General features: G+C 45.7%; 2 protein-coding genes across 2 annotated transcripts in view; one reads left to right on the top strand and one right to left on the bottom strand.

Annotated features, from left to right (window-relative positions):
• LOC126101410 (uncharacterized) overlaps positions 1 to 21850 on the bottom strand; it is a 667375-nt gene that overhangs the window by 266697 nt on the left and 378828 nt on the right. The window lies entirely within an intron of this gene.
• The window catches only part of LOC126100182 (superoxide dismutase [Cu-Zn]-like), a 138644-nt gene that overhangs the window by 84720 nt on the left and 32074 nt on the right, over positions 1 to 21850 (top strand). Inside the window, exon 2 of the mRNA XM_049910742.1 lies at positions 5432 to 5516. Within this exon, the coding sequence (XP_049766699.1) occupies positions 5432 to 5516 (85 nt within the window). The remainder of the gene's footprint in view (positions 1 to 5431; positions 5517 to 21850) is intronic.

Here is a 21850-nt window from a genome sequence, read left to right as displayed (position 1 = left end):
TTCTCAATTTTCGCAGAGAACTTAGAGACAGCACCTTCGTTTACCCTGATGACTCCAAGACCGACTGTGGTGTCGGGTGAGCCTCCGTAATTGGCACCGACCAGTTTTGGTATCGACAGAGCTCATTGCTCTCTATCAGGCCACTCAGTATACCGGTGACACAGGCTTTTTAACTGGGTAATATGCTCCGATTCTCTCAGTGCCCTTCAGAGCCTCTGCGTGCTGTACACATTCCATCTTTTAGTGCAACGGATCCAAGAAAGCCTTCGTTTGCCCGTTGTTGAGGGAGCCACTATCATGTCTATTATGCGGGTTCCTGGTCACATCGGCCTGAGGGGAAATCAGGCTGCTGACGCTGCTGCCAAGGCTGCAGTCCTCCTAACGCGGTCCGCTAACTCTTCCACCCCTTTGGATGATCTCCGCGTTTCGATCTGTCAGTATTTGGTGTCACTTTGGCATCAGGGTAGTGGTATCCCACGAATGGTTGGTAGTCGTACAGCGGGTTGCCTCCACAAGCAACGAGAAGCAGCAGGAGATCACGGGAACCAGCTCCGGGGTACTAAACTTCTCTCATCGACTTGGCCGACCTCATCTCGGCCCTCTCGCCGCGAGATCACTTTAGCTAGGTTCACCGCGTTGGAATGCCACACACGGGGGCCCGGGTTTGATTCCCTGCTGGGGTGGGAGATTTTCTCTCCTCAGGGACTGGGTGTTGTGCTGTCCTCGTCATCATTTCATCCCCATTGTCGACGCGCAAGTCGGCCAATGTGGCGTCGCACTCAATAAGACTTGCACTTGGCGGCCGAACTTCCCGCCTGGGAACTCCCGGCAACTGACGCCATACGCTCATTTCCATTTATCTAGATTGCAAATTGGGCATTGTTGTTTTCGCCATCGTCTTAAGTGGTGATCTCCCGCCTCTTTGGGCTCAACGTTTGGCGGTTCACCATTCCCTGAGCGAATGCCTCTTTTTTAATCACGTTCTCATGTAAGTTTGCCGTCTGAGTTATAGGATGTTTTAGCGAACGACGGGTAGGTTGTCGACCACGTATTACTTTTTATGTCGAAGAACATTTAATCTTTTTGTGGACCTTTCTCCACGAGGAAGTCCTTGTTCTAAGATCTCTTTCCTTCCGTCGATTGGGCTTAACGTCGCTTTTAAGTTCTTTACTTCTTGACAGTCTAAGGTTATGACATGGGCGCTTATGACCTTAGTTGTTTATGCGCCCTAAAACAAACAAACAAGGAATATACTACAACCTCTGCGTAACCCTCAAGTAAGGATCGCGGAGATAAGATTAGGTTAATTTCAGCGCACACAGAGGTGCTTAAGCAATCATTCTTCCCGCTCTCCATGAGTGAATGGAACGGGAGAAAAGCCGATACCCTCTGTCGTGCATTTCTCAGTGGTTTGCTTAGAATGGGTGTAGATGTAGAGTTTTCCATTAGCGATACCAAACGATTGCACATCGATGTGTTAGTCAGTAAACGCCAGTGTTTGTTATATTTTTCTACTGGGAGGATCTGTGTTCTTAGTGTCTCGTCATTAGATTGGTCGGTAATGCTTACGAACCAGTATATCCATAGCATCTCCTGCACGCGGAAGACTGTCAAAGCAAGTAATTCGTACGGCAGTGAAGGCCGTCGTTCAGAAACACGTGTGATGGAACAGTAATCTGTGAATCCTCTAACTGGGAACAATAAAATATTCTGATTAGCCAGAACACTACGACCACCGACCTAGCATCGATGTAAACCCGTCCAAGCGGCAGAAGTGTCACAAGGCGTGGAATGACTGCTAGTCAGACACAGGCACGGTACACGTAGTATCAGTGAGTGTGCTGTGCGTATGTAAAATGGGACAGGCGCGCGATCTGTCTGAGTTTTACCGTGAGCAGATTATGATGGCCCGGAACTTCGGCACGAGAAATTCGGAAATTGTTCGACGTGTCGGGTGTTCAGGGAGTGATGTGGTGAGTGTCTTCAACACGTGGCAAAACCAAAGTGGAACCACGTCTACACAGCGTGAGGTTGGACGGCCACCCCTCATTACAGATATCGCAGGCTGGGCAGACTGGTAAAATAGGACAAACGGCGAACAGTAGCGGGACTAACATCATACTTTAATGCTGGACAGAGTACAAGTGTGTCTGAACACACAGTGCACGAACAGTCATAACGATGGGCCTCTGCAGTCTGCAGCCGACATCCATGCATGTTTAACAGCATGACATCGACAACTACGACTGATATGGGCACGTGACCATCGGCACTGGACGCTGGCGCAGTGGCAGAGCATTGAATGGTCGTATGAATCACCGCACCTTCTTGATCATGTCGATGGGAGGACGCAAATCCGTCGTCATCCACGGGAATAGCTCCTTGACCCCTGCCCTGTGGGACGGAGACAAGCTGGCGGTGGCTCCAATATGCTCTTGGGAACATAATAGTGGGAATCCATGGGACCAGTGGAGCTTGTGCAAGGCACCATGACGGCCAAGGAATATCGTGCATTGGTTGCAGACAACGTAAACCCCTTCATGACGATCATGTTTCCCGACGGCAGTGGCATTTTTCAACAAGATAATACTCCATGTCACAGTGCCTGAAGACTGATGGAGTGGTTCGGGGAACACAGTGGCGAGTTCCAACTGATGTGCTGGCCCCACAACTCACCAGATCTGGCCCCTATCGAACACATCTGGGATGTGATTGAGCATGGTGTCAGAGCTCATCATCCTCCTCCCTGGAATTTGAGGGAATTGGGTGACCTGCGTGTGCAAGTGTGGTGCCATCTCCATCCAGCGACCTAGCAAGGCCTCATTGCTTCCATGCCACAACGCATCGCTGCTGTTATCCGTGCCAAAGGTGGTCATACCGGCTATTAGGTAGTTGGTCGTAATGTTCTGCCTGTTCAGTGTACATGTGTCAGTAGCAGAGATCGTGGTACCACGTGACGAGGAAGTATCCGGTTTGAACTATACTGTACGTGTTCTAAATTAAACCCCAACGCTCTCTTCAGCGTGTCATGAAATCTCCATTAATAATGCCATCACCGGCAGTGTATTTGCCCAGTAGCCGTTCTCCTGAGAGATGGCGTATACAGACGCAGCCTAGGCATTATGTAAGAGGAAGTCTGGTTTTTCTCATTAGTTTACTCGTTTCCATTGGCAAAAAGGCCACTCACGACGTTCACTTGCTTACTGCAATCGGAACTGATGTCATTGTCTACTTAGTAGCGGCAGAAGTACGTTTGCGTCACAGATGAGTCGTGTTTGCGGCAAAGAGGAACGAAGTAGTTACAGCGTCATTAGCATCACACTATCATATCAGCTGTGTCACTGGCTGGTGTCTTCTTTACTTTACAGAGCGGGCGAATCTGCAAAGTATAGGTCGGCGGGTAATGAATTCATTGTCATTCGTCCACTTGAGCTCGGTTACAGAATCCAGCCTGGGGGAGTCAGAATTTATCCGTCCATTAAGTCTCTTAAATTATCAGTATTCAGCACTTTTCGCCCTCTGAGGTCATCGAATGATTTTTTCATAGATCAGCCACTACTTTTATATAAAAAAGAAAAACCATAATGTTCAGACAGGAAAGAGAAGATGCAACAAGTCGTTTACACAGTACCATACTGCCATCTTTTCTATTGTCCACATAGGTGAAGGTGTGTCTAGTGTGGAGGAGCTTAGCCAACACCAGTGGTGAAATACTCTGCGATTACAGGAGTTAATGCAGATCACTGGGTCACAGTTACATTGAGACACGAAACGCATTACACAAGGTGTTTCAGGACCTCGCCGACAAACCCCCAGGAATTATTGGTCTCTCGCTCACACACACAGTACCATATCTTTTGGTATCGGACATGTTCTCTTTTCCGTCATTTATCAGCTATGAAAATATGAAAATGAATGATAATAATGACACACAAATTACTATATGTTAAAAGTATGTATGAAGAAAATTACAATAGGCGTCCAGTCAGAGGACGCCTCTAGGATAGTTTCTAGGGTGGACGAGGGCAAGACCTGGGGGTATGGAATATTTTTAATATTTTGAAGACGGATGGCGGCTTGTAAGTAGCCATAAAAAAGTTCCACCTCTGATCCTGTTAAAAACTGCGTAATACCGAGTTTAAATTCATTTTCTTCGAAGAAAAACGCCTACGATATTTTTTTTCCTTTCCCTGCACAAGCTGGGGGGGGGGGGGGTTAGCCGCTGACGCCCCCTTGGCCCCAGGATATGGACGTTCTTGGCATTCGCTCTCCTTTACACCTCCACAGCAATGGATATTCCACTAAGTTGAGCGTTCGCATCCATCATACGCCAGAAAGGAATAAATATCAAGGAACATAAAATCAGGCTCATATGCTTGCCACGAAGCGAATCCCTTCTCGACCTACCCATTGTTACCCACGGTCGACAGTTAACTGTGCTCGCACATTAGAACCAAAATGTGTCCATTATGCTGGAATTAGAGCGTTGTTGTGACAGGCGGTATCGTGATATACAGGAACTGATTGTAAGCTGGTCTAGACGAGTGCTGCAGAGATACAGATTCTGGGATATTGTTACTAACCATTTCAGTTCAAATATTTAGGAACAATTTTTGTCGCTGAGATCCAATAGTAATTAAATGTGGGTTCTCCAAGTCCAAGATGTAGTTAGAGCGACTATTAAAACAACAGGTATCTATAAAGAAGACCGGGGTATACGTCAGTGATACGCGTGAGAGAAGGCAGTTTCATCAGCAGTTTGAAGAAAATTCCATGGCAAAACTTCTATACGAGATGTGAAATCTAGCTGTCTTTCTGCCTGTACCATCTGAAGATGTCACACGTGAAAGTTGTGCTCCAGCAAGACACTCCTACCAGCTACGTGACCTGTGCTCACGAAACGTACCACAGCACACGTCTTGGTCGTAGGTGCAGTACTAAATCTCACCATCACAGCATCCTCAATACCCGGCGATCTCTCACAATGTCTTCTACGCCAACATTTTCAGAATGAAGATCCGTTTTGTTAGAAACTGACAAGGTGCAGCAAAGCTGCTGTGATGTGGAAGTACACAGATAGAAAACGGAAGCGTGGAGATAAATTTAAGTCTCTTCGTTTGAACCTCGCCCAAGCACAACACGATTAACGCTTAGATGCTAAAAATGGTTAAATATGAGTTGGTTGTGGTGCTTTGCTTACTATGGACAATGCAAGTCAGTCATATTCCTGGCTCCTAATCAACAGTTTGCAAAGAATATATTCTTCAACAAAATAGGACATATCGCCCTTAAAGTTCGTCGGTAGGGTCCTGAAACACACACACACACACACACACACACACACACACACACACATATATATATATATATATATATATATATATATATATATAAAAGAAATCAAACAGACTAATTTTTTTCTACGTTTCAGAATGGGACTCCTGCTGCTTCTCGTTGCTTGTGGAGGCAACCCGCTGTACGACTACCAACCATTCGTGGGATACCATTACCCTGATGTAAGTAAGATCATTTGTCGTGAGTGTGTAATACAGTAGATGGTGGTCAGAATTACCTTCTTCAAATACGTAGAATAATAATTTATCACTCTATCGTTCATAGTAAAATACTCTCTTGGGCGATAATGCAGGCTTTTCCGGCGAATTTCACTGATGAAATCATTTCGGGTCATCTTTGATTTATGGTGCTGAGAAGGACACTTATTTCGGGTTATTAGTCAAGTAACAGTACTAGCTCAGTGTGAAGATGATGAGTGAGCAGGAAAATTATCTTGGGCCATTAATGCCTCAGGAAATGCAACCCGAAAACAAAGGAAGTAGGTTACAGTACGCTTGTTCGCCCACTGCTTGAATACTGCTCAGCAGTGTGGGATCCGTACCAGATAGGGTTGATACAAGACATAGAGAAGATCCAACGGAGAGCAGCGCGCTTCGTTACAGGATCATTTAGTAATCGCGAAAGCGTTACGGAGATGATAGATAAACTCCAGTGGAAGACTCTGCAGGAGAGACGCTCAGTAGCTCGGTACGGGCTTTTGTCAAAGTTTCGAGAACATACCTTCACCGAAGAGTCAAGCAGTATATTGCTCCCTCCTACGTATATCTCGCGAAGAGACCATGAGGATAAAATCAGAGAGATTAGAGCCCACACAGAGGCATACCGACAATCCTTCTTTCCACGAACGATACGAGACTGGAATAGAAGGGAGAACCGATAGAGGTACTCAAGGTACCCTCCGCCACACACCGTCAGGTGGCTTGCGGAGTATGGATGTAGATGTAGATGTAGATGTAGGATGGGACCCCTGCTGCTTTTCGTGACTTTTAAGGTCTGTGCTTAGGGCACATAAATCTAATTTATCAAATGAGCAATAATGCCACTTCTCTGTAAACGCTGGCGCTTCCTCAGTTAGATTAAAAAGTCGCTGTTAGTCTCCTAGCGGTACTTAAACATTTACGTGAGTAAACTGGTACTTTTAAGGAAAGTAGTTATCTACAGTTGTAACAGCAGAATTCTTTTCAGATCACTCTAATGACTGTTTGTCACACACTCACCGTTAAGCCAATATGGATTTTCAATCTTTGAACAATATATATAGATGGCTATTACGGATTTTCTTTTCAATTTTCTTTTGGATTGGTGGGGCTTCTCAAAGACTTGCTTTATGTTAAATGCGAGCTTATTGAAGGTCTTCGCAACAGACTTTTATGAATTAACTCAGATCATCTTGAGATTTAAGATTCGTCACCGACTGTACATTGTATAACAAGGAACTACAGATTTTTAACTTGAACACATCTGTCATCAGAGTTTCAGCATAATGATATAAGGTTAAATTCTTGACATCTCGATGCTTTTCACTTGTCTCCACTTGATTGTAACTACCATGTAAAATTGACGTGTAACTGAGGCAACGTATGTGAATGTTTTATTTCGTTTTACAGTTAATGTTAAATTCTTGAGGACTGCTGAATGCTTTCCAGGTTCATTGACTGACGTTTAACATATTGTTACAGCTAGCAAAGAAATAAAAGAAGAAGCGTAAAGAACGTGCAGAATAACACTGTCGGCTTTGTTAAGCCATGATATTTTACAGATGTTTCTGTGATAGATTAAGCAAATTCAAACGCATGTACTGGGTACAATATGTGTGCCAAATAATGTTTGTTAATTTTTTTAGCTACCTACAGTAACTTATACATGAGACATATTGTGTCAGTTACACTGTAGTCGACGTATGAATGTGTGGCCTGTTGGCTATCAAGCAAGTATACTGTGAATGCATTATGTTTGGGTGATATATATGTTCGGAGGATACTGTTCATTTTATGCCAACTATTCCCATGGTATTTATGTTTTCCTTCAGTAAAAATGCACCATTCAGTAAAAATTCATTATCGATAGATACACAGTAAGTAATATATTGTGATCCTATCTCTGTAATAAATGGCAGCATACAACAGTATTACAATAAGAAACCTCGCACGAGAAAAACCTTCAATCTTATCTTATAGATAAACCTGTGGAAGGAACGTCTCTGAAGCCTATAAAATGAGGCAAACTCCAGCTTAAAATTATTTTAGAATCTTCACACACCTGACAATCCAACATGCCCCGCTGGCAACACTGTCCTGACCATTCGATGAGGTGTCTACGGAATTGTTTGCGAAGGAAATTTTCGCCGTAAGATTGTTTTTTAGAACACGGCATGTCTTGTAGGAAAGTATGTTTTTGTTTCTTATTTCCTTTACGTTCTTCATTCTAATGTTGTCGCGATTGCTGATTTGCCCCACTTTTAGCGGCAGTTACCCCATCCAACGTCAAGAATAATGAAAGGAGGAATATTACCAATTAAGTCCAGTCGACGTGAGGTCATTAGAGACGAAGGTAAAACCATCCCGGTATTTGCCTTAAATTATTTAGGAAAATCACGTAAAATATGAATGTGGTCGATGATTTGAACTACCATCTTTTCGACATACCACCGCACCATTTCACTCCGTGCCCACCGTCAAGAGGATTTCCAGTTGGCAGACCTAGCCTTGATCAGTGAAAACATATTAGACATGATGCGACTTCTGCATATGCCGAATAGTATAGTGACAGCTTATGGTCAGGATTCGACGAGTATAAGCATCTGGTAATAAGGCTTTCACCTCGAAATTGGACATGCCGAAATAATGAGTAAATATAAAGCATTCACAGTATGCTTGCTTGATACTAGCTAACAGGCCACACATTCATACCTTGACAACAGAGTAATTGACATAGTATGTCTCATGTACTAGCCATTGTAAATAGATAAAAATATACAACAAACATTGTTTGACACACTTATGGTACCTTGTACTTGAGTCTGAATTTCCTCTATCTAGTACAGACACAGCTGTAAAATACTACCATTAACAAAGTCGACTGTGCTGCTCTCACTTCATTTGCATGTCCTTTATGCTTTGCTTATCTTCTTTCATTTCTTTGTTTGCTGTAACGATACACTAAATGTAGTCAACGAAAGAGAAAAGGATGCACCACTCTTTGAGAATTTTACATAAATGATAAAATTCATGTGTTGACTCAGTTATACGTCAACTTGACATCAAAGTTATAAACAATGTCAAACAAATTAAAAACGTCCATGTATCAAGAATTTAACGTTATTTCATTACGCTGCAACTTTGATGATAGATCTGTTCAAATTAAAACTCTGCAGCTCTTTGTACATGATTTATCCTCGTCAACGAATCTTAAACCTTAAGATGATTTGCGTTAATGCGCAAAAATTCTTCTTGCTGCTTACACCATTTTTCCCTTCTGGCCTCGGAAAGTCCAGCCGAAACGCGGGCACAATGATAACGTCTAAACATCCGAAAAACACGGCCTGACAGAAAAAAGTGAAGCACGTAGAGCACATGGTCCGATTTCGATGTGACTTCGTACACGTACACGTCAACGGCGACTGTGTAAATGATTAGATCTGCAATTCTCTGTGACATACAGAACGGCCACTAGAGTTTATTAGCGTAGCGTTGTTCATGTTTATTGTTGTTATCAACCATGCTAGGCTCCATAAGGGCGTGAACCGCATCCGATGTTGAGTGATTACTCTCAAGGACATGGTGATACCGCGTCAAGGACGTGGTGAAACCACTTTCTCTTTTGAGACAGCGTTATCATTACCTGACAGAGTTTGGTTCTACGTAAATGTGACTCAATTTTGTAATCACTGAAATCACATCCCCTCTCATTCTCTCTCATCCTGTGAAGTTTCATTCCGTTTCCTTCTCCCCTTCTGGGTGCTCAAAAATCAATTTGTCAGGCAGAGTGCTGAGCACGTCCATGCTAGAGAGGTAACAGGAGGCCCAATATGATCGGAAATATCAAGTGGCACGACTTCGTCCAATCTACGTCTGCATACACACTGACGAGCTGAAACATTACGACCACTGCCCATCGCGACGTTGGATCCCGCGTGATGGCGTTGCGGGCACGCGACGCATAACGAAAGTATGAAAGCGGAGCAGATACAGACGGTGATCACCCTACCGAAGATAGAGTGACTAAGACAAAGGGAAGATTATTATTACGCAGAGCCTCTGAACGAGCATCTCGAAAACGGAGAAGCTGGTCGAATGTTCACAAGCTACTGTCGTGAGCGTCTACGGAAAGGGAGATAAGGACTGTGAAACTGCCACTAAGCGCTAAATGGTTGGACGTCCACGACTCTTCACAGAATGTGAGGTTCGGAGGCTTGTCTGCTCTGTAAAGTAGGATAGCTGCTGATCTGTGGTATCTCTGCTGAAAGAGCGCAGTACTGGTGCACGAACAAGTGTTTCGCAGCACACCGTTCGTCGTCCATTGTTGGATATCGAGCTCCGCAACAGACCAACCCTATGTGTTCACATTTTGATCTAACGACATCGTAAATTACGATTGCAGTGGGCGCGGGACCATCGGGATTCAATTGTCGATCAATGGAATCGTGTCGACTCTTCGGGTGAATCACATTTCTGCTACACTACGTCGATGGTCGTCCCCACAAACATGCTTTGTAAAGTGCAGCGCGCCCCGGACGCAGGCCGATTGGAGCAGTGTTATACTATGGAAGACATTCTCCTGCGCTTACATGGGACCTGTGGTAGTAATCGGAGACGTGCTGACAGCTGCGAACCACTTGCATCTCTTCATGCTTGATGTCTTCTCCGAAGGCGATGTCGTCTTTCAGCAGCTGTCCGTGTCTCCGAGCCAGAACCGTGCTACAGTGGTTTCAGGAACATTATACGAGGGCTATTCAAAAGTAGGAAAAGTCTCTGTGTGACGCCTCTAGGCGCGCGCCGATCGCGTATATTTTGGTATGTGCGTGCTCGGGAGCTCAGTCGGCATCCGTCCGTGACAGTGGGAACGTCTCTGCGCGTCTGACTTTTTCGATATTCGAATTTAAAATGCGCGCAGCAATCGAAAATCCGACCAGTTGTGAGATGCGATCTGCGATACGGTTTTTGTTGGTAAAAACCCTAAACCTATAGAAATTTATCGTGAATTGTGCAAAGTGTATGGAAACAACGTAATGAGTGAATGTTCCGTCTGGAAATGGTGCATTCGGTTTAAGAATGGCCGAACCAACGTTCATGATGAAGAGAAGAGTGGAAGCCCGAGCACTGTAACTCACGATCTTGTCGCTAAAGTTGATAAAACGATTCGTGGGAACCGTCGCTTCACAATAACAGAGCTTTCGCTTTCTTTTCCAGACTTTGTTGTTTGAAATTGTCACGCAAAACTAGGCTACCGCAAATTTTGTGCACGATGGGTGTCCAAAATGCTTACAGAGCACCATAAAGAACAACGAATGGGGGTAACGTTGACATTTCTGGAGGCCTACCACAAACATGGTGATTCATCACTGGATCGTATCGTAACCGGTGACGAGACTTGGATGAAACACGTCAACTGCGAGACGAAATTGCAGTCCATTGAATGGGGGCACACAAGGTCCCCATAAAACCCAAGAAGATGTTTGCAAACCTTGTCAGCAAGGAAGTTGATGGCGACAGTGTTTTGGGATAGGCAAAGTGTGCTTCTTATTGATTTTCTCGAACGTGGAGAAACCATAAATTCTGCCCGGTACTGTTTTTGTACGACAATGCCCGACCAACGGCAAACCTCTCTAAAGAACTCCTTAATTCATTCAAATGGGAAATTTTCCCTTATCCGCCCTACAGCCACGACCTTGCACCAAACGACTTCCACTTGTTTCCCAAGATGAAGAACTGGCTTGCAATGCAGCGCTTTATGACGACGCGGAACTCCAGGTGGGCGGATAACTCACTGGCTAAAGTCTCAGGCGGCAGAAATTTACGACGAAGGTCTTCCAAAGCTTGTCCACCGCTATGATAAGTGCCTCAATGTGTTTGGTGACTATGTGGAAAATGCCAGTTGCTCTTTCAGATGTTTATAGTAAAATATATTTCTTGTTCTTTGTTTTTTTTTTTTTTTAATGCCAAAACGTTTCCTACTTTCTGAATAGCCCTCGTCCTAAAGTCACGTTGATGTCTCGGCGATCAAATTCGCCTGATGCAAATCCTATGGAACCCATCTTAGTCGCCATAGGGCGCCGTCACTGAATAAGCAAATCAGAGGTCCGTTATTTACGCAAATTATATAACCTGTGCGTAGATATCTAATGCAACATGCCTCCACAAACCTACCAATAAACCGTCGGATCTCTGATACGCAGAACCAGTGATGTATTTCGTTCCAATGACGGAAAACAAGGTATTAGGTAGGTTGTGATAATGTTTTGGCTGATCACTGTTTCCGTCGTAAGCAACCTTACACTGTTAGGCGGAGCGTACTTCTATTCGCGAATGGCGCTTTGGTAGAGTCATTGTCTGTTGACCTCCGCATTGGCTTTAAGTACTCTGTATTTCTTGTTTTGGTCATTTCGCGAGACGTGTGCCGGTGGCAAGTGGAGGAGGAAGGGACGGCCGTAGTTCTTCTACAGGGTGTTACAAAAAGGTACGGCCAAACTTTCAGGAAACATTCCTCACACACAAAGAAAGAAAATGTTATGTGGACATGTGTCCGGAAACGCTTACTTTCCACGTTAGAGCTCATTTTATTACTTCTCTTCAAATCACATTAATCATGGAATGGAAACACACAGCAACAGAACGTACCAGCGTGACTTCAAACACTTTGTTACAGGAAATGTTCAAAATGTCCTCCGTTAGCGAAGATACATCCACCCTCCGTCGCATGGAATCCCTGATGCGCTGATGCAGCCCTGGAGAATGGCGTATTGTATCACAGCCGTCCACAATACGAGTACGAAGAGCCTCTACATTTGGTACCGGGGTTGCGCAGACAAGAGCTTTCAAATGCCCCCATAAATGAAAGTCAAGAAGGTTGAAGGTCAGGAGAACGTGGAGGCCATGGAATTGGTCCGCCTCTACCAATCCATCGGTCACCGAATCTGTTGTTGAAAAGCGTACGAACACTTCGACTGAAATGTGCAGGAGCTCCATCGTGCGTGAACCACATGTTGTGTCGCACTTCTAAAGGCACATGTTCTAGCAGCACAGGTAGAGATCCCGTACGATAACTGGGTGTTGTGTGATGTCCTTAGGTTAGTTAGGTTTAAGTAGTTCTAAGTTCTAGGGGACTGATGACCATAGATGTTAAGTCCCATAGTGCTCAGAGCGATTTGAACTATTTTGATTTGAACCATTTTATCCCGTATGAAATCATGATAACGTGCTCCATTGACCGTAGGTGGAAGAGCATGGGGCCCAATCAAGACATCACCAACAATGCCTGCCCAAACGTTCACAGAAAATCTGTGTTGCTGACGTGATTGCAGAATTGCGTGCGGATTCTCGTCGGCCCACACATGTTGATTGTGAAAATTTACAATTTGATCACGTAGGAATGAAGCCTCATCCGTAAAGAGAACATTTGCGCTGAAATGAGGATTGACACATTGTTGGATGAACCATTCGCAGAAGTGTACGCGTGGAGGCCAATCAGCTGCTGATAGTGCCTGTACACGCTGTACATGGTACGGAAACAACTGGTTCTCCAGTAGCACTCTCCATACAGTGACGTGGTCAAAGTTACCTTGTACAGCAGCAACTTCTCTGACGCTGACATTAGGGTTATCGTCAACTGCATGAAGAATTGCCTCGTCCATTGCAGGTGTCCTCGTCGTTCTAGGTCTTCCCCAGTCGCGAGTCATAGGCTGGAATGTTCCGTGCTCCCTAAGACGCCGATCAACTGCTTCGAACGTCTTCCTGTCGGGACACCTTCGTTCTGGAAATCTGTCTCGATACAAACGTACCGCGCCACGGCTATTGCCCCGTGCTAATCCATACATCAAATGGGCATCTGCCAACTCCGCATTTGTTAACATTGCACTGACTGCAAAACCACGTTCGTGATGAACACTAACCTGTTGACGCTACGTACTGATGTGCTTGATGCTAGTACTGTAGAGCAATGAGTCGCATGTCAACACAAGCACCGAAGTCAACATTACCTTCCTTCAATTGGGCCAACTGGCGGTGAATCGAGGAAGTACAGTACATACTGACGAAACTAAAATGAGCTCTAACATGGAAATTAAGCGTTTCCGGACACATGTCCACATAACACCTTTCCTTTATTTGTGTGTGAGGAATGTTTCCTGAATGTTTGGCCGTACCTTTTTGCAACACCCTGTATACAGAGCTTTACTGTACGCGAGTCTGAGAGTTAGTGCCAGTCATTATTGGACATTACTGGTTGATGTCACAATGGACAGAACGAGACGGCGCGCGTAGGCGAATTGAAATGGAGGCGCTGTAACAACAGCGCGCCGAGAGCAGGGCGGTTGCGCCCCTGACTGCTCTCACGCGCCCCTGGCGGATGGGCTGGTCCGGGCGAGCGGCCTTGCCAACTGTGTCGGGCCCTAGCACTCCCTGCCTTCACTCTGGGCTAATTGCTTAGTGGTGGGAGCGCCTGCATCACGTAACGCCCGGTCAAGGTGGCGGTGGCGCTGCCGCCGGTGGGCGAGCGGAGAAAGACGGCCGTTCTCCCACGCCGGAGTTAATAGCCTCAGGAATTACCCGGATTGCCTCATACTCAATGAGAGTGCACCTGTCTCTACCGCCAGCTGAAAGTAACTGTAACAAATATAGATCCCAAGCAACGATATCCGTGGAAAACACATACCGCTGGTGTCACTGGAAGCACGCAAGCAACCGGACAGTTACAGACTCCATTAAACGTGAAAGTCAGTCAGTTACAAGTTCCATACATCATCTGAACGATCCTTTTGCCGAAATAAAGTGTAACGAGCGAGTTTACAGGCTCTGTATACATGATTAGTATTGACATTAATGAACACATTATCTTCGGGTCCTACTTACACAGCTACACATAGAAACAAGTATTTTTCAGGCTACCAGTTTTTAAATAGAAGATCATCCACAATATAAGAGGAGTTGCCCAGCAGAAATGTTAAATTTAAGACTTGCTCTGCTAGCTGGTTGACTTTTATGTTACTTGGCAAATTATCAAAAATCTTTGTTGCTGCGTATTGAACTCCTTTCGGAGCCGCTGATATCTTCAATAATGGGCAATGAATCCCATTTTTCCTTCTAGTGTTGTAGGTATACACAACATTGTTGTTCCCAGATTGAGATCGATTATTTACGACGAATTTCACTGGCGAATATATTCCCACGGTACAGTTAAAATGCTCAACTGCTTAAAGAGATACCTACATCGCGGCTGTGGAGGAACATCACATATCATTCTTACTGGTCGCTTTTCTGCAGTCAATACTTCCTTCTAAGTAGGGAGTGACCCAACAAAATTACTGCGTAAGACATCACTGAGTGTAAATATGCAAAATACACACATCAAAAAACAGCTGAACTGCTGATGATAGACCTTCACTGTGGATATTTTATCACAGACACAGACGCTTTTACTCTTCTGAGATGTTACTAAACCCGCCCAGGGATGTAAACAACCATGCATAAGCACCGCCTATTAGACGGAGGGGGTCCGACAGCCGATCAGTTCCAGTCATTCCACCAGGAAGAAGGTACACGGCTCGTGTTGTCTGCAGTTTAACCATGCCTAGACGGTCAATACCGCGGTTCGATCGCTTCCGCATTGTTATTTTGTGCCAGGAAGGGCTCTCAGAAAGGGAAGTGTCCAGGCGTCTCGGAGTGAACCCAACCGATGTTGTTCGGACATGGAGGAGATACAGAGACACAGGAACCGTCGACGACATGCCTCACTCAGGCCGCCCAAGGGGTACTACTGCAGTGGATGATCGCTACCTACGGATTATGGCACGGAGGAACACTGACAGCAACGTCACCATGTCGAGTTATTCTTTTAGTGCAGCGAAGGGACGTCGTGTTATGACTCAAACTATGCGCGATAGGCTGCATGACACGCAACTTCACTCCCGACGTCCATGGCGGGGTAAATCTTTGCAACCACAACAACATGCAGCACGGTACAGATGGGCCCAACAACAAGCCGAATGGACCGCTCGGGATTGACATCACGTTCTCTTCACGCACGAGTGTCGCGTATGCCTTCAACCAGACAATCGTCGGAGACGTGTTTGGAGGCAACCCGGTCAGGCTGAACGCCTTACACACACTGTCCAGCGAGTGCGGCAAAGTGGAGGTTCCCTGACGTTTGGAAGTGTCATTATGTGGGGCCGACGTACGCCGCTGGTGGTCATGGAAGGCGCTGTAACGGCTGCACGATACGTGAATGCCATCCTCAGACCGATAGTGCAACCATATCGGCAGCATACTGGCGAGGCATTCGTCTTCATGGACGACATTTAGCGCCCCCATCGTGCACATCTGATGAATAACTTCCTTTTGGTTAACGACATCGCTCGACTAGAATGACCAGCATGTTCTCCAGACACAAACCTTATCGAACATGCCTGAGATAGATTGAAAAGGGCTGTTTATGGACGATGTGGCCCACCAACTACTCTCAGGGATCTACGCCGAATCACCGTTAAGGAGTGGGACAATCTGGACCTACAGTATACCACGAGGCATACAGGCATGCATCAATGCAAGAGGACGTGCTACTGGGTATTAGAGGTACCGGTGTGTACAGCAATCTGGACCACCATCTCTGAAAGTCTCGCTATATGATGGTACAACATGCAATGTGTGGTTTTCATGAGCAAAACAAAGGGCTGAAATGATGTTTATGTTGATTTCTATTCCAATTTTCTCTGCAAGTTCCGGAACTCTTGGACTCGAGGTGGTGCAAAACTGTTTTTGATGTGTGTACTATGGAGGAGTGTTGTCTTTGTATACGGGGGTGAGGAGAAAGTGTATTAGGTGTTCTTTATTGGTCTTCGCATTGCGTGTTATCAGTGGAAAATGCCTATTTCCGCCAATGGCATCACGCAAGGCAAAGACCAATAAAAAGAACACCTAATTTACTTCGTCCTCATCCCCCACATACAATGACAGGACTGCTCCATAGTAAATAAATACTCAAACTAGCGCCCGTTCAGCAGTTAGAAATACACTGTGAGGAAGGCGTCTTGCAATAGTCGCCGAATCGTCCGAATTTTATAGTTGACAATGCGGTCCCAAACCCAGAAGGCTTTTATTGACTGTGACAACGGCCGCGGAAGCCTACGTTTACAGTACCAACCGACACGTCACCCGTGAACCTTTGAAGCCATCGCTGATTTTGTTCCGTTATAGTTCTGTTTCTTTTAATGAAATTCATTTCTTGGGAACTACATTACTTTGTTGTATTAATATTAAATAGTTCTTAAGCACAGAAAACGCACGCACTTGAGATGGTCACCTCCGAGTACAAGGTCAATTACCTAATACTTAATGTAAGCATGCAGTGGTACTGTATGAAACGTGCTGTATCGTGTCCTGTCCAGATTGCTGTACACACCGGTACCTCTAACACCCAGTAGCACGTCCTCTTGCATTGATGCATGCCTGTATTCGTCGTGGCATACTATCCATGAGGTCATCAAGGCACTGTTGATCCAGACTGTTCCACTCCTCAACGGCGATTCGGCGTAGATCCAACGGTGGATCACGTTGTCCATAAACAGCACTTTTCAATCTATCCCAGGCATGTTCGATAGGGTTCATGTCTGGAGAATATGCTGGCCACTCTAGTCGAGCGATATCGTTATCCTGAAGGAAGTCATTCACAAAATGTGGATGATGGTGGCGCGAATTGTCGTCCATGAAGACGAATGCCTCGCCAATACGCTGCCGATATGGTTGCACGATCGGTTGGAGGATGGCATTCACGTATCAGCCGTTACGGCGCCTTCCATCACCACCAGCGGCATACGTAGGCCCCACAAAATGACACCCCCAAACGTCAGGGAACCTCCACATTGCTGCACTCGCTGGACAGTGTGTCTAAGAAGTTCAGCCTGACCGGGCTGCCTCCAAACACGTCTCCGACGATTGTCTGGCTGAAGGCATATGCGAAACTCATAGGTGAAGAAAACGTGATGGCAGTCCTGAGCGGACAATTCGGCATGTTACTGGCCCATCTGTATCGCGCTGCATGGTGTCGTGGTTGCAAAGATAAACCTCGCCATAAGCCGTAGGTAGCTGTCATCCACTGCAGTAGTAGCCCATGGGCCGCCTGAGCGAGGCAAGTCATCGACAGTTCCTGTGTCTCTGTATCTCCTCCATTTCCGAACAATATCGCTTGCGTTCACGTCGAGACGCCTGGACACTTCCCTTGTTGAGAGCCCTTCCTGGCACAAAGTAACAATGCGGATGGGATCGAACCGCGGTATTGATCGTCTAAGCATGGTTGAACTACAGACGACACGAGACGTGTACCTCGTCCCTGGTGGAATGACTGGAACTGATCGGCTTTCGGGGGCCCTCTGTCTAATAGGCGCTGCTCATGCATGATTGTTTACATCTCTGGGCGGGTTTAGTAACATCTCTGAACAGTAAAAGGGACTGTGTCTGCGATAAAATAGCCACAGTCAACGTCTATCTTCAGCAGTTCTGGGAACCGGGATGATGCAAAACTTTTGTTGATATGTGTATATAAGTAATCAAACTAGTGCCCATTCAGCAGTTAGCAATACATCCTGAAGAAGGCGTCTTGCAATAGTCTCCGAAACATCGAAATTTTATGAAACTTCCTGGCAGATTAAAACTGTGTGCCCGACCGAGACTTGAACTCGGGAACTTTGCCTTTCGCGGGCAAGTGCTCTACCATCTTTTTTTTATCTCATTTTGTTCGTTTTCGTTCGTTGTATCTGCTCGGAGCGGACGTCGCAAGACACCCGTTTCAGTTCGTCGTTGATCCATGAACTCAGTTTTTTTTTATTACAGAGGGCAGCTAACCCTCTGACCAAACACGCTGAGTTACCGTGCCGGCTACCATCTGAGCTACCGAAGCACGACTCACGCCCAGTCCTCACAGCTTTACTTCTGCCAGTACCTCGTCTCCTACCTTCCAAACTTCATATCAGCGTACACTCCGCTGCAGAGTGAAAATCTCATTCTGGATCGAAATTTTATATTTGACATTCCAGTCCCAAACCCAGAAAAATTTTATTGACTTGGGCGGTATTGTTCAAACTGCACAATACTTACAGGAGACCCATGCTACTATCTTCAAATGCCGCTGGCGCATTGCTGTTATGTCTTGCCGCAGGCCCCAAGGAGCTATAACGTCATGACGGTGGACGTCGACGTCGAGAGCCCCCTGCCGGAGATTCGGGCCGCGAACTTCCCTCACGAGGCGCGGAAAAGGCTGGCCGGAAGCCGTGGGTCCCAGGATATACGCATAGGCAAGGTGCCCGGCTTCATTGTATTGGATTTGATTCCTCATCAATGTTAACTCGTTGTATTCCTTTGTCTGCGGTCGATGACGTCTTAGTGCCACCAATGCTGGTTCCCATACTGTGTTGATCTGAAATCCCATGTCTCTGTTAATTAAGTCGTTAACTATACCTCAACCACTTCTTTAATGATGGAGTCCCTGTACGTGGAGGCGGACGAGCATATCTTTGTATCTTTGTACTGTATCACGACAGTGTTCAGCAACAGCAGATTTTTGTGGTTGTCATAACATGCTATGACGCCCATGTTCATTGCATCTGTCTTTGGCAGTGCATCACGTCTGGCCAGTGTGAGTTTTATCACAAAAGTATGGGATTTTACACATTCCTGATCTTTTTGGATATAGGTCGTCTTTAACGGAGCCCAGCATCGTTTGCATCTGAAGATCACGAGCAGCTGCCTCGTGGAAATAGTTTAAACAAGATCATCCAACGCCGCGCCCGTGAACAATTTAATCTGTTATTACGTAGGGAAAGCCTCAGACAGCTGTATCAACGATAATGGGAAACGTCTTTACGGCTTCCTTGAACACACGATCCATAGTAGCATACGACGTATGTGAGAAAAATAATGAGACTGATTTTTTATCTATCAAAGCTTTTCTTCTAAATAACAATATTGTCCCCTCTGAAGTAGTTCCGTTCAACAGCTACACATCAGAGGAGTCGTTGTTCCTAGTCTTGGTAGCAATGCTGAAAGGTTTTAACCGGTACAGCCTCTAACATGTCAGTCACCTTCTTTTTATGTTCTACAGGGTCCAAAACTGACGCCCTTTTACGACATTTTTCAATTTCGGGAAAAGAAAAAAGTCACAAGGACTCAAATCAGGTGAATAGGGGGGCTGCGAAACAACATGAATGCCTTTTCAGGTCAAAAATTCCGTGGTGGAAGTGGCCGTGTGTCATGAGGCATTGCCACAATGCAGCATCCACTTATCTGTAACGTGCAAATCTTCGGTTGAAATTTGATTTACAGTGAAAGTGTTTAACATATCATCCATTATCCTTATTGTTATACGTCGATCTGATCTCACAAGAGCACACACACGTTTTCGTCGGTTTTTTAAGCTGAAGGTCTCTCTGAGTGGGATTCATCTTCAACATGTTCTCGGCCTTCGAAAATGATTGGTGCCAGTGAAAAGCTTGTGCTCTTGATAAGGCATGTTCTCCGTAGACCTGTTTCAACCTTTCAGAGGTCACACTCGCGGATTCCCCAAGTTTAACACAAAGCCTGATGGCATAACTTTGCTCTAAATTCCGCTGTTCCATTTTCGTAACACACAACGAAAATACAGCTTCACTGATGCCGCTCATAGAATCACGTGATGGCTGTACGGAGTTGAAACTCGAATTGAGCATCTGGAAGGGATTCTACAAAAGTAGAATAACACAGTGTTGCCAGATCGCTCACAATATTTTCAGTTTGATTACTTTTCCCACACACATAGAACGGCTGTGTTTAACATCTCTCTACAGCTTACAAATAGTGCCTTTGGTAACTAAGCAAACAAGCTAAACTGCAACGCAAGAAAGGTCCTCCCCGTTTTACAGTCGTACAGATTTCTGACAGATCTTTATAAGGAATGACATGAATTGTGTAATTCAGTTATGCTTATAGAAAACGGTGTATTAGAGCAAGAGACAGATCATGTATACAATTATTCCAAACATGGATATAACCCTGCAAGAAGGCTTAGTGCACTGTGAATGATAGGGAATCTGCATATCCTTGTGCTCCGTGTTCACACTGACACACGTTCTCTCAAATACGACTTTCATAGGGTGTCTCAAAAAACGTCGACAACGCTTAGTATGTTGCGCAAACGTGTTATTTTTCAGGAGGGGAGGCCTGTCTGGAAACAAAGTTTTGGTACTGTGGGGCGTCGGAATTTGAGAATTGTGGCGGCAAAGCTCCATCAGTCTTTTTTTCACGTCCTAATTAATTATGGAGCCCGTTAGCAACCAGTGTGACGTGGGCACACGGATTGCGCCTAGCAAATAGTATTACTTAGCATGCATAGCGTCTACCTATAGGCCTACACTGATAGGCCAAAACATTAAAAACGTTACGACCACTGCCTGCCTCCTGTGCGGCAAGGAACGTGTTTAAGCCGAGCAGGGACGACTGAAGATTAATTCTACCTACGATATGGGCCACAACCGGGGAAATCCACTGACGTAAGTGACCTGGACGAATGGCTGATCGTTATGGGCCGGCGCCTGCGATCGAGTTTCTTGGGAATGGCGAAGCCGGTCAGCTGTTCACATGCTGTTGGCGTATCTATAGAAAGTGATTGAATGGTTGAAGGATGGTGAAAACACTGGAAGGCGACAAGGTGTTGGGGGTCCACAACTCATCGCAGAATGTGGAGGGCGGAGGTTCGCCCCGTAGTGTGACACATGTTGGCCAACGCTGCTACGGGTCAGGGAGGCAAGAGGTCGGGTGCTACACCCAGACGCGTCAGCAACCAGTGATATCTGGAAAGCCAGTCTATTGTCAGGATGAATACACAGAATAATGTAGCTGCTTTGTAGCGTCGTGCACCGCATGGGCTTCAAGTATGCGCTGGGAAGAACACTTGAAGCGTCTCGTCAGCGAGTCGTGATGCTGGTGCTGCAGGTCAGGGACTGACGGCTGAAGAGATGGCGTGCGAGCCTCTGCGGGGGAGATTTAGGCGTTGTACGTTACCGAACGTTTTGCAGCTCAGGGCGCTCCACACTTCATAGTTCTCGTGGACGACCCATCATGTGCTTAGGCGAGTATAGCCGATTGTGCTTTCCAGAACGACGGATGTCGTGAAGGACAGGCCCTAGTTTCCCACCATGGAACAACAAAGACTACAGCAGATGATCAAAATATCCACGGGTATGCTGCCGGTCTATAGTGTCCAACGGGCACAATATTTCGGCGATCAAACATGTCGCCATCATCATGATGGCGACATG

The sequence above is a fragment of the Schistocerca cancellata genome, chromosome 9 (assembly GCF_023864275.1).
Source record: "Schistocerca cancellata isolate TAMUIC-IGC-003103 chromosome 9, iqSchCanc2.1, whole genome shotgun sequence".
Classification (NCBI taxonomy): domain Eukaryota; kingdom Metazoa; phylum Arthropoda; class Insecta; order Orthoptera; family Acrididae; genus Schistocerca; species Schistocerca cancellata.
Note: the sequence above shows the minus strand (reverse complement) of the source record. Positions and strands in the feature narration are given on the sequence as shown.